This window comes from Amblyraja radiata, chromosome 26 (genome assembly GCF_010909765.2).
Source record: "Amblyraja radiata isolate CabotCenter1 chromosome 26, sAmbRad1.1.pri, whole genome shotgun sequence".
Taxonomy (NCBI): domain Eukaryota; kingdom Metazoa; phylum Chordata; class Chondrichthyes; order Rajiformes; family Rajidae; genus Amblyraja; species Amblyraja radiata.
Window position 1 is genome coordinate 16,236,817 of NC_045981.1, and position 14,024 is coordinate 16,250,840.

The 14,024-nt window shown below is 42.4% G+C and overlaps 1 protein-coding gene across 1 annotated transcript; it reads left to right on the forward strand.

Moving 5' to 3' along the window:
* Positions 1-1,029: 1,029 nt before the first annotated feature.
* On the forward strand, positions 1,030-3,958 carry LOC116987957 (somatostatin receptor type 2-like). The gene is made up of 3 exons (XM_033044308.1): positions 1,030-1,387; positions 2,342-2,483; positions 2,757-3,958. The coding sequence occupies exon 3, from the start codon at positions 2,816-2,818 to the stop codon at positions 3,938-3,940; it is 1,125 nt and encodes a 374-aa protein (XP_032900199.1). The 5' UTR covers positions 1,030-1,387; positions 2,342-2,483; positions 2,757-2,815; the 3' UTR covers positions 3,941-3,958.
* The last annotated feature ends 10,066 nt before the right edge of the window (positions 3,959-14,024 follow it).

The following is a 14,024-nucleotide window of genomic DNA, read 5'->3' on the forward strand; positions in this document are numbered from 1 at the left end:
CGGAATCAAAGGATATGGGGGGGATAGCAGGAACGGGGCACTAATTTTGGATGATCAGCAATGGTCATATTGAATGGCGGTGCTGGCTCGAAGGGCCGAATGGCCTACTCCTGTACCTGGTTTCTATGTTTCTCCCAGTTTGCGCCCTGTGCTGTCTGTTGTGTTTTGCTCACGATTCCAGCATCTGCAGTTCCGTGTCTCCCTGAATTGTCATTTCTCGTCCAGTTATGAAGTGGCTTCCGTTGTGCGTGGTTTTAAGATCCTGCTCTACATTTGAGTCAAGAGTGTGCAACACGTGAATTCAATAGGTGTCAACACCTGTATTCCTCTCCCCGCGTTACTAGAAACGTACAGTTGAGTATGTTGGTAACCCTATATATCATCAGGTGTAGGGAGGAACTGCAGATGCTGGTTTAAACCGAAGATAGACACAAAAATCTGGAGTAAACTCAGCGGGACAGGCAGCATCTCTGGAGAGAAGGAACGGGTGACGTTTCGGGTCGAGACCCCTCTTCAGACTGGTTAGGGTTAAGGGGAATGAGAGATATAGACGATGTTGTCGAGAGATAAAGAACAATGGATGAAAGATATGCAAAAAAAGTAACGATGACAAAGGAAACAGGCTGTTGGGTGAAAACGAGAAGCTGGTGCGACTTGGATGGGGGAGGGATAGAGAGAGAGAGGGAATGCCGGGGCTACCTGAAGTGTTGTATCATTAAGTGTTTTTTTTATTCGTTGCGAGTGAGGATCGAGTCCAAAAAACAATCTGCGGAGCTAGATTGGTGCAATATTCCCATGCACACTGTGGGAAAAGATAGACCGTCTATCAATGGGAATGCATGGACGGAGCCGCTTCCTTGCCGCTCTGGTGTCGTGAGCAGCAACCAAGTATCAGAGAGCGGGCGGGGTGGGTTTGAAAATCTCAGCGCGTTTGGCAATCGCCCGGTGACAACGACATCCCCCTCTGGTTCCTTCTTCTCCGCCTATGTTTGCGCGGCTGTTGCGGATAGCACGCAGTCAGGGCGCTTCTGTCCGCCACTCTCTCTCTCTCTCTCTCTCTCTCTCTCTCACCCTCCTAACCTGACGTAGGGAACGCCAGAGATATTTAACACGAGTTGGTAGCGGCGCGCACAGCTCTCTCTCTCTCTCGTGTGTGTGTGTGTGTGCAATAGTCACAGACCGCCGCTCTCTCAAAGCAAGCGATCGATCGCAGGGCGCCGGCAGCAACTCTCACTGGAAACTGGCGAAACCTACAACCAAAGCAAATTGCACTTTGGCGACACAACAAACAGGTGCCTAGGGGTCGAATGAAGTGTGTGAAATTAAGAGGGCAGTTGATTTACATGTTTTTTAATAGCCTGGTCCATTTTTCTTCTTCTGCCGAACGGTAAGTGCTTTAAGCGAAGACTGCGGTTCAATGTGCCAGTTATGAGTATCTCCGTCGATGTCCGGGTCAATGTTAAGAAGTGTATGTTCTCTAAATGTGGCGCTCCGTGGCTAACACGCAGTGGGGGGTGGGGGGCATCTAGTATATATTCGTGCAGGAAGGAAGTGCAGATGCTGGTTTACGCCGAAGATAGACACAAAATGCTGGAGTAACTGAGCATCTCTGGAGAGAAGGAATGGTGGACGTTTAGGGTCGAGACCCTTCTTCAAACCACCTTCTTCTTTAGCTGCTTCTCCCCCCCCCCCCCCCTCCCCATCCCTCCAGTAAACGTGACTAGATTACCGCAGGTGGGTAATTCTCGCCACACCAACCTGTAAATTGCAATCCCCAAGGCAGTGGTGGCCAAGTCACTGGATTTTCAAGAGAGAGTTAGATTTAAGCTCTTAGGGCTAAAGGAATCAAGGGACATGGGGGGGGGGGAGCAGAAACGGGCTACTGATTTTACATGATCAGCCATGATCATATTGAATGGCGGTGCTGGCTCGAAGGGCCGAATGGCCTACTCCTGCACCGATTTTCTATGTTTCTAAGGGACCATACACGAGAAATATCTGGCGAGGCAGCGGGCAGAACTAAGCAACATTTTAATTTCCACGCTCTTCGCATTCGGAGCCCACCTGAGCCCAGGACGTGGTTAACGAAGCAACACATTCTCACTGTTGCGCTTTGACATGTCCTGTGTTTCTGACGCCCTCGAACATTTCTGGCGGAGAATCCCGGGGTTAGTCACCAACTCCCACCGCTGCGGGTTGGAAAACGAGATTCAGAATTGTAGAACCTTCAAATTCGCGTCGAGGTTTTGTTTATAATTTGCATTCGGTTTGAATTTTGATCAAAAATTTGATTTTTTTTTAAATGAAAGGATTTAAATCTCGTTTTTGTTTTCACAAACAGGAAGCTTGCCGGTTGCCAGTGTGGGTTTAAAGCCGCGCTCGGGGGTGGGCGCGTTAAATCATCTGCTTGAGGACGATCGATAAAGAGTTAATTGCACGGCGATTCAGTCAGGAACACGGGGGCGTCTCTTCATTAATAAGGGGTGAGGAATGAGAAATTGACCGCTGTTAAATCGGTGCGTAAAACTGAACGAAACGCGTCTAAAAACCCTCTGCAAAAAAAACAATGTTGGACTAATAGTACCAGGCACCCGCGGCGAATGTGTCTTTGGGCTCATTTTTATTGGTGTTTTTCTTTAAAGTTTTTAAATTTGCTTTTCTTTGAAAGTTCAAAATACGTGTATTGGTCACTGCGGCTGTACTGCCTGGTTTGTGCAATGACTGATGCCGACTAAAGCTATCTTTGCTTCATTCAGGTAGACATGGCCAGTCAGTAGCCTAGCCAGAGGCGGCTCTCCAGGGGGAAAAACATACGATGGCTTTGGAGACCTCGCTGAAGTTGGCCCCGACAGGCGAGTGGATTTTAGCAGCCTTCGAAGGCTGCAACGCCTCCACCGAGATGGGCTCCAATCTGACCTGCAACGCCACCAACCCCTTCGACTTTGTCATGGGCGGCAGCGTGCTGGTTCCTTTGATCTACTTCGTGGTGTGTGTGGTGGGACTGAGCGGCAACACCTTGGTCATCTACGTGATCCTGCGCTACGCCAAGATGAAGACTGTCACTAACATCTACATCCTCAACTTGGCCATTGCCGACGAGCTCTTCATGGTGGGCCTGGCCTTCATCGCCATCCAGGTGGCCCTGGGCCGCTGGCCCTTCGGCCAGGTTCCCTGCAGGATCCTGATGACCGTGGACGGCATCAACCAGTTCACCAGCATCTTCTGCCTGACCGTCATGAGCATCGACCGCTACCTGGCCGTGGTTCACCCCATCAAGTCTTCGCGCTGGCGCAAGCCTCTGGTGGCCAAGATGGTGAACGTGGCGGTGTGGTTCATCTCGCTGTTGGTCATCTTGCCCATCATGATCTACGCCGGGGTCCAGACCATGCGCGGGTTAAGCAGCTGCACCATCATCATGCCCAGCCAAGATTCCTTCTGGTACACCGCCTTCGCCATCTATACCTTCGTGTTGGGCTTCTTCTTGCCCTTCTCCGTCATCTGCCTCTGCTACCTCATGATCATCGTCAAGGTCAAGGCCTCGGGCATCCGCGTGGGCTCGTCCAAGCGCAAGAAGTCGGAGAAGAAGGTGACCAAGATGGTCTCCATCGTGGTGGCCGTGTTCGTGTGCTGCTGGCTGCCTTTCTACATCTTCAGCTTCGTCACGCTGGCCGTCAAGGTGAAGCCCACGGCGGCCAGCAAAGGCTTCTACGAGTTCATCGTCATCATGTCGTACGCCAACAGTTGCGCCAACCCCATCCTCTACGCCTTTCTGTCTGACAACTTCAAGAAGAGCTTTCAGAACGTGTTGTGCCTGAAGAAGGTGAGCGGCTTGGACGAGGTGGACCGCAGCGACAGCCGGCAGGACAAGTCCCGGCTACAGGATGTCACCGAGACACAGCGGACTCTCCTGAACGGCGATGACCTCCAGACCAGCATCTAACCCCCTCCACACACACACACACCCCTGCTACCAGAGATCGCCCTCCCACAGGACTCACCCCCCACCCCCACCCCCACCACTGCATCTCCTCCAGGGTCGGGTCTGACTTATTCGGTGGATCCCTTGATCTGACCGTACAGAGTTCAGTTCCCGGAGATGCCCTTTTTTTTGTTACCTAACCGGCTCTCACGGGTTCCCCATGCACCCCGTGATATTAATTGATCCGATTTTAACCCAGTAGCGCACACGCGATTCGATCAATCCACGGTAGATCATACAGCGACTGAAGCTTCAAGTGAAGTCAAGTCCAGCTGCAGCCCCAGTCCCAAGTCTACTGCTGGAGGTCTGAGCGTTAGCGCCAATCCGCTTTCTCTGCAACTCCGGCCCAAATGCTTCGTAGTCCCGTCAACTGCCTTATGTATTCAGCTGATCCATTTTGAGTAAGCAGCAAACCCAGTACTGTACAGTGATGTTAGTTGGGATGCGTCTCACCACAGCTTTGCAATGAAGTCTGCTTCAGCTAACCTCGTTAAAATAATAACGCGAGTTATTAAAACTACCGCGACCTGCTTCTTTGGGCGACTTGGTCCCAAGACTCAAACCCGATCCTTGTCTGAATTCTCTCTCTGTCACAAGCTCTGGCTAATGGGATCCATGCACCGGCTTTTCACCTGACCGGGGGATGTTTGTAGGTCAGTCAATTGGACACCTCTTGTAAATGTGTTTTCTATTATAGTGATTTGCTTGTCTGTGCTTCATCCGCGAATATTCACGTTAAACGCCGACTGCTTTAATCCAGGCATGGTCTCGTTAAAAAAAAAAACACAGGCATTAATCCGGATGGTTTTTAGATGCTCTTTAAATTCCGACACCCTCAATAATCGCACACGTAGACAGTTTAACGTGCTTCGTTCTTAGCTAGTGATAAAACTGTGAAGGGGGCTCTTACAATATAATAACGCGTCTTTACATATTCTTATTACTGATGCTTCATCCTTAGATCCCGATCCTTGGTAAAGATTTTTATTTAAGAGACGATAGCATACAGATAACTCGAAAACCTTTTTAAAAAAAAGCTACAGATGCTGGAAATCTGAAATTGAAACAAAAAATAGAAGGGGCAGGAAACATTGGTGGGAAGAAAAGCAGAGTTAATGTTTGAGGATTAAGCTTGCTTTAAAAGATGGCAGGGTATGCCTGGTATGCTGCTTAGTTCAGTCTGTGGAAAGGATCAAATGCCGATGTTGCCTTTGGGCAGTTGACAACCCACGGGGGGAAATAGTAAGTTAATACTGATGAATTCCAATGACTTCACATCAACATATTACATTTATCACTGCTTTACTTACTGTCATAACATATGGTTTCAGTGGGCGTAGGAAGGAACTGCAAATGCGGGTTTAAACCGATGATAGACGCAACATGCTGGAGGAACTCAGCGGGTCAGACAGCGTCTCTGGAGAAAAGGAACGGGTGACGTTTCGGGTCGAGACCCTTCTTCAGACCGAGAGTCATGGGAGAGGGAAACAAGATAGACGGTGATATGTGGGGAGATATATAAAACAAATGAATGAACGATATGCAACGACGATGAAGGAAACAGGCCACTATTAGCTGTGAGCAAGGTGAAAACGAGTTATAGACAATAATAATAATGATAATGGATGGGATTTTATATAGCGCCTTTCTAATACTCAAGGCGCTTGATGAGACTCAATTTAGGCCAGGGTTACTTGCTGAATATCCGTGGTATATTCATATTAATACAAAAAACAATACTTAAACATAGATATGGTGGGATACATAAAAAATCAAAACCCAGCTGATTTAAAAAAAAAAAAATTCTGTCGTGCAAAAGGTCATCTTTGCCAACCGAGGTCCAGTGTGGAATGCCAGTAATTTACACCATCCTCAGATACTTTCATTGTCCAAAATTCAGATATTTAATTGCTAAACTATGATTCTAACCAAAAGCTTCAAATGTGTGCTGTGCATTTGGCTTGAAGCATCAGCTGGTGAACTTCAGAGCTGTTTTATATTCCAAACATGAGTGCACGATCTCAGCTATGTAACTCATAAAATGTTACCGAAGTCTTTAAAAAAAAAAATCACGATACCATAGTTTTCACATTGGTATGAGAATTCCCCCAAGCAAGTAGATCGATACAAATCAACTTACCTTGATAATGGAGTCCTAAGTGGAAAATGCACAAAGCAATTTCAAACTACCTAATACGATTATTACTAAATTACTTCCCTATACAATATAAACACAAACAAAAGCAAATGTTTTGAAGAAATCTAATGGGCATGCCCTTTTTAATTGGTGCTTCAAGGCATTTTGTTGAGTTTTTAATTTCAAAGTTCTTTCCCAAGCAGTTGCCCTAATTCACATGAATCACTAGTTAAAATTATTCTCGAATCACTTAGATAATTCCTTAAATATTCTTCTACCTTTTAAGAGCGTGCTCTTTCCTTATTCAAAATCATCTTAGTTCACATTTATTGCTTCCTTACAAAGACCACAGTTGACTTTTAACTATTGTAAATACTACAGCCATATACGGTAAACATAACTCTCTTATCGGCAATGTTGGCACACACTGCATTCAGTTAGAATCTGAAAATAAAAATCTGGTTTACGCAATCTGTAGCTTTCAACCTTGTTATTTCTACTGCCTGGAACCCAGGTGTAGCCCAGCCTGTAGAAATGTCTCTTTCATCAATGGCTACTGATGATTACATTTACTGTTAATGTTGACAACAAGCAGAGGACCTTTCAATACTAACTGAACTCACTGATGCAGTACAGCTAGTGTTCAGGTTCATGGTGAATTACATAGAAAAGTAAGGCTATGACTATTGCAAGCAGGCTGCTCTAATCACGTGACTTGCATATTTTGTTGGTGCAGTGATGTGAGCTATATTTTAACTGTACATTTTAGATTATCTTTTTACATACATAATCTCCATGTTATATTTACTAAGATATATTTACTGACTGTTATGGCCTGACAAATGACTGCTTTTTCTAATTTAAAAAAACATTCCATTTCACCTTCTTTTATCTTGAGCCACACAGCCTGAGTAATAATGGCTGCAACTGCTTTCAACATCCTTCAGGTCAGGTAAAGTTCACGTCCATAAGTTCTATGAGCAGAATTAGGCCCATCAAGTCTACTCCGCCATTCAATCGTGGCTGATCTAACTTTCCCTCTCAACTCCATTCTCCAACCTTCTCCCCATGACCCCTGACACCCATTCTAAACAAGAATCTGTCAATTGCTGACACTGACTTGGCCTCCACAGCCTTCTGGGCTAATGGATTCCATAGATTCACCACCCTCCGAATAAAGAAATTCCTCCTCATCTTTCTAAAGGCACGTCCTTTAATTCTGAGGCTGTGGCCTTGGGTGCTAGACTCTCCCACCAGTGGAAACAACCTCGTCGCATTCACTCCATCCAGGCCTTTCACTATTTGGTAAGTTTGTCATCCCTCCCGCCCCCCCCCCCCCCCCCATCCGTCGAACCTCCAGCGAGTACAGGTCCAGTGCCTTCAAATGTAATATGTAATGAAACACAGCTGGATTTACCTGTGCATATTATTGTCTGATGTAGAGATCAGAGAGCAGGTTGGCAGAAGCACTTGACATTAAGCATTTGCTTTGAAAATGGAATCCTTGGTCGGCAGCCAGGAAGGTAATCAGAAGTAAACAGCACTTTTATAAATCTGTACATTTCTATCTGGCAGTTTTGAAGACCTGAAGCAAGAACAAATTGAATCTATGAGGAATGGAATAAATTGTGCCAATTAAAGGGAATAATAAACTTCCCACCTGCAGAGTTAGACGACTTAATGAAATAACATTCTTAATTGCTGACTGTGAAAGAATATTAAATTATTCAAATACTTTTGAGGTTTCATGCCAAATTCTATATGACCTGCACCTTGGTTATTTAATCCGGAGGTTTTTTTAAAATACATATAAAACAACATTTAGAGCAATGGGTTTTAATATAGACGCAGCTACTAACCTATATTCAAATATACATTACCGGGGTTGTCAGAATGGAATAGTTCAAACTGTTACAAGTTTTGCACAGGACCAGATTTTTGGTTTAGTATAGAGATACAGCGTGGAAACAGGCCCTTCGGCCCACGGCGTCTGCACCGACCAGTGATCCTCGCACATTAACACTATCCTACACATACTAGGGACAACTTACACTTATATCAAGTTAATTAACCTACAAACATGTACGTCTTTGGAGTGTGGGAGGAAACTGACGATCTCGGAGAAAACCCACATGGTCACGGGGAGAGCGTACAAACTCCGTAGAGACAGCACCCGTAGTCGGGATTGAACCCGGATCCCCGGCGCTGCAAGCTCTGTAAGGCAGCAACCCTTCCGCTGAGCCACTGTGCCATCAATCCACATGTCATACACACATAATACATACATGTCATATTTGCCAGGAAAGTGACCTCATTTCCATTCCAATCCTAAACATATTTTTAATGGTGTAATATTTAGATTTGGCAAAGGTTGTGGGAATGCTTGAATTTGGAATCCACAAGAGACAACGTGGACATTTTAATTGAGGCAAATTTATACCTACTCTTAAATCACCAGACAGTCTTTATGTTACATTTGGATGCACACAAACCCAAATGTGAAAATATTCCTATTAAATGAAGCAGGCTTTGTAAACATTGAACAATGAACATAGAACAGTACAGGAATAGGCCCTTTGGCCCATAATGTTTGTGCCTAACATCATGGCTAGTTAAACTGATCTCATCTCCCTGTACATGATCCACACCCCGCTATTCCCTGCACGTTCATGTGCCTATATGAAAGCCTCTTAAATTCCATGTCATATGTGCCTCTACCACCACCCCTGGCAATGCGTTACAGACCCCCACCATAAAACTTGCCCCGCATATCTCCATTAAACATTCTCCCCTCACCTTATAGTCTTCTAGAATTGGACATTTCCACCCTGGGTTAACAGTTCTGATTGTCTACCCCGTCTTTGCCTGTCCTAATTTTTTCTATCATGTCTCCCATCAACCTCTGACAGTCCAGAGAAAACAATCCAAGTCTATCCAACCTCTCCCTGTAGCTGAAACCCTCTAATCCAGGCAGCATTCCATTAAAAATACTTCCTCTGCACCCTCTCCAAAGCCTCCACATCTGTCCTATATGGGTCAACCTGAATTTAGTTTAGTTTAGTTTATTGTCACATGTACTAAGGTACAGTGAAAAGCTTTTGTTGCGTACTATCCAGTCAGTAGAAAGACAATACATGATTACTGCACGCAATTTTCCAAACGCACACTAACCAAAGTCCTATAGATCTTTATTGTGATTTCCTGACTCTTTTATTTAATGAGCCTAGCAATGTAGGCAAACATATCAAACCCCTCCTGCATGTGAACATGCCTTTTGATTCAGAAAATAACCTTATGTGTTAATATAAAACATACTCAGGTTCTTAATGGTGTATGTGTTTAAAAGGTATAAAATTATCCCATCCGATAACTAGGACCATAATAATAATATTTCAATAGGCACTATGGAATAATCATACTATGTTGCCAAACGTAAATTGAGAAGTGATTCATTGACAATAGTGAATGTATTTTGCATGGCTACAGCAAAGAAAAACTCTATCACTGAGAAGATAGACTCCAAAAGACGTGGTCTACGTTTTTGGAACTATTACAAGCATGAGGTGCAATAGTAATTTTAAAAATAAATAAATAAATAAATGGTACCAGGATCTGATAACGGGGGGTAAAACAACAAAAACAGACTTGTAGTTGGTAGTCCCCTTTCTGCGGAGTTTAATGTTATAATAGAGCGATTGTTTCTCGTTTCTTTTTCCTTCTTTTCTAGGGTCCACTTTCTTTCTTTACTTCCTTCTCTAACTTCTTTTCTAAGGGGCTTTCTTTTCTCAACACTTTCTTGCACCTTCACGACTCTTGCGCACTTTCCTTACTTCCTTTACTTCTATCTTTTTCTTAAAGCTCAAAAAATGAAGCGGTACAAAAAATGTATTAAGACATATGTGTTGTGTATTATTGTAACTTACCGTACTTCTAATAAAAATATTTAAAAAAAAAAAAAAAAAAAGAGAAGATAGACAAAAATGCTGTAGAAACTCAGCGGGTGAGGCAGCATCTATGGAGCGAAGGAAATAGGCAACGTTTCGGGTCGAAACACCTCTTCAGACTCTATCACTGAGCAGACCGTTTCAATTTACAAGGTAGCTGGATTACTGTTCTTGCTGCATGTATTAAGTGGAGGCTCCACAAGGAACATACTCAAAATAATTTTTTTTGTTAAATTGCGACATTTTAAGTTAAATGTAAGCCTGTAATTTTGCATGAAAGACCTTTCGATCGCTGAAGAGTATTGACATTTGCAAATCCCAAATAACATAATCTGTAAAAGCAAAATGCATTACATGTGCTGAATATCAGTGTTCGCAGCTCTTGAGACTAACTTTTAACAAAAAGTCATTATTGCACAAGCACCAAGTTTCCCCATTTTGTGTCTCAGTGAGTAATTAAGATTTGCTGCGGAACGGTAAAACTATTGTGTGGGATGTTGTGATGCATGACCGGAAAACATTGTTAAGGGCCAGAATTTCACCTTTGGTCACTAGTGCTACACTCTTGGAAGAGAATCAGTCACAGATTGTGTTTAGTTCTTACGCATTCAGTCATATTCAGGACTTAGGAGTTAACCTTTAGGAGTTAAATCTGAGTAAACGAGCAGGACAGACAGCAGATATTCTCATAACCAGTTAGCACATTGAGTAAGATTTCCCAAAGAGCTAATTTGAAAGTGACATTATGCAATTGGATTATTATGTTTCATTGTTATCTTTTTCTTCCAGGGAATAATTGACTTCTGCCACAAGACACTGCAATACTAAATCTAGGTCACATTATAGAAACTTCCATTGATCCAATGCAATGAAAGAATTCAGTTAAATTGTAATAAAGTAAAAGATGTTCAATGATTGAAAGAATGACAACGTAAGCAGTGTAGATGGGAGCATAAAATTACAAAAGCACATTGATAGTCTGTTTTAGAAATAGTTTAGTGCTGAGACTATCATACGTGTTCAGCGTATTCAGTTTGCAAGCTTTTACTGTGCTGCCATCTAACGTTCTTTGCATGGCAACCTCGAGTGTTGCGGCTAAAAACGCAGAATGCTGGAGGAACTCAGTGAGTGAGTGGGTCAGGCAGCGTTTGTGAAGGGAATGGACAGATGACGTTTTAGGTCAGGATCCTTCGTCAGTCTGAAGAAGTGTTTAACACTTACTTATACTGTATTTAGTTTTCACAACAATGTTGACAGTATTGATACAAATATTGCTTTACAGCCTATAATTCACAACAAAGATATAATAGTAACAATGTTTTCACATGGAGGGTAAATTCTAGAAAAATAAAATACTGACACAAATGGGCAAAAAAAGTTTATAATAGCCATTTAAAAAAATGGATACTAAGGTAAATAAAGAAATTAAATGGTGGAGTAGTTTAATAAATATTTTGTGTCTCTCTTTACAGTGAAAGAGGATAATGTAGATATTCAAGGATAACTAAAAATGAATCAAGTAGTCAGAAATGTTTAATCAAGTTAGAACAAGTGAAAAACTGCATTAGAAAAGATAATTGCATGAAAGATTGACAAATGTCCAGGGTTTTGAAGAAAGAGGGTTTTGAAATTGCAAATGTTTTGTCCTGACCTTCCAAAGTTCTCCCATTTCAGTAATAACGCGTTTAGATTGGAAAATTCCAAGTGGGACTCCACTATTTAAGAGAACTAAATGAGAGAAATGCGGAAATTAGTTCAGCATCGATTGCGGGGAAACTATCAGAGTCTATAATTATGGACAAAGAGACTGAAAACTTTAGACATTTGAAGTAACTAAATTAATGTCCATGGAAATTTTTTTTAATGGACTGCCAGAAGGCTTTCAGCAAGGTTCTGCATTTAAAAACTCGAAACCAAAATTGAGCCTCCAGGAATTATGAAGCTAGTCAGGAAACTGTTTAGACAGCAGATAGCGAGATAATGGAATTATACTCAAAGATCAGCACTGGCATCTCATTCATTTCCATTACATGACTGAAAGATAAATACCCCTTTTCCAATGACACATACATTTGTAAGTAATGTAAATGGGAATATTATCAAAAATAAACACTGATAGATTAGGAAAGTTGTCAAAACTGGGGCAAATGTATATCCACACCAGTAAATATTTTGGATTAAAAAAAAGAGTACACACCTAGTATAAATTACATGGCAGTAAAGCTGCAGACAACGGAAGGCGTGAGATTTGTGCTCAGGACCACTATTTGGTAGTTTGGCACCCAAAAAAATCACAAATCATGAATGGAATATCAGTGTTTTTTCAAGAGGATTACAATATAAAAGGAAGGGCATTTTAGTACAGACATTTAGAGTCCTGTTTATTGAGCACAATGTAAGTTCTGAACAATAGATTGGCTCTTGAAGGAATACAACCCAGATTCACTGGAACATTACCATGTTAGAGTATAATAATCGACAACGCTTACATGTTCAGGAATGGATAGTTCAATGTTGATTAATGCAAGATATTTAGGACTTGGAGAGGAATTGATATGCACTGGAAGTTGTTTACTGTTATTAGGTGAGCCTGGGACAAGTGAAATATTATAAAAGTGAGAACTAACTGATGCGGGAATAACGAGTCATGAAACCCTAGAATCCTAGAAATGTGCAGACCTAATGCCTTCTTCATTACCCAATCCACCTATATCGCCATTTTAAGGGCTCAATGGAATTGCGCCCCAAGGACTCTCTGTACAACAATGATACTAAGATCCCTGCATTTATCCTCCAGGTCCCAACAGAATTTGACCTCCCAAAGTGTATTACCTTATTCAAGTCTGGATTACATTCCATCAGCCATCTCTCTGCCTGAGTTTCCAGCTGGTCTATGTCCCACTGTTTCCTTAGACACAACTTTCTTTACTATGAATAACTCCAATTTTCATGCTTGTTTGCAAAGTTAGGGAAAACATGCAAAGTGAAGTGGATGTGTGAAGCTGTCTGCCACAGAAAATAATTAATTTTAATAATGTGATCGATGGGTTTTTGCTAACTTTGGGTATTAAAAACATATGGAGCAAAGACAACCTGATGAATTTAAGCTATGGTTTCATTATCAGAACAGGCAAGAGAACCTGAATAGTCTGCTCTAGGTCTTGGTCTTCTATTTCAGCCATTTTAATTCTGGAAATAACTCACATATACCGTGGGTCTTCTTGATTGAAATAGGGGCAGCACAATGGTGCTGCTGGTAAAGCAACCGTCTCACAGTTCTATTCAGACCATGAGCGGTGTCTGTGTGGAATTTGTACATTCTCCCTGTGACCACTTGGGTTTCCTCTGGGTGCTCCGGTTTCCTCCCACATCCCAAAGATGGGCGGTTTTATAGGTTAATGGGCCTCTGTAACATTGTCTCTAGTGTGCAGGTAAAAGTGGGATAACATAGAATTAGAACTAGGGTAATCGATGGTCAGCATTGACTCAGTGGGCCGAATGGCCTGTTTCCGTGCTGTATCTGTAAAACAAAATGCTCATGTGGTTGCTCATAAACATTTCATCCACAAACATCTACACAATGTCTTCTTGCGATTGTGGGGGTGAGAACATGTTTTAAGGAAGTTTGTAAAATTGGGATAGGAAGCTTTACAACTGAGAAGCACGAAACGTACTGGCCCAAGGGGTCAGCTGCAAAATAGAGCTTTAAATGTGTGTTTTCTACTGCGCATCAATGTTCCAGGTTGGATGATACACTTTCATTAAAGTTAGCTATTTTTATGATTAAGAATTGTAAGGTATAACATTGGTGCCTGTTCTATACAGACTTGATTATGTTGCTTTTATTTATTTTTGTAAAAACTCCTTGGCTGGATAATGTAGAAACTCCCTCCCCTTTAGTGAGTGTCTGTAAATAAAGTTATTCTTCCTATGTACTATGTATTTGAGATGGTTGGACCTATTG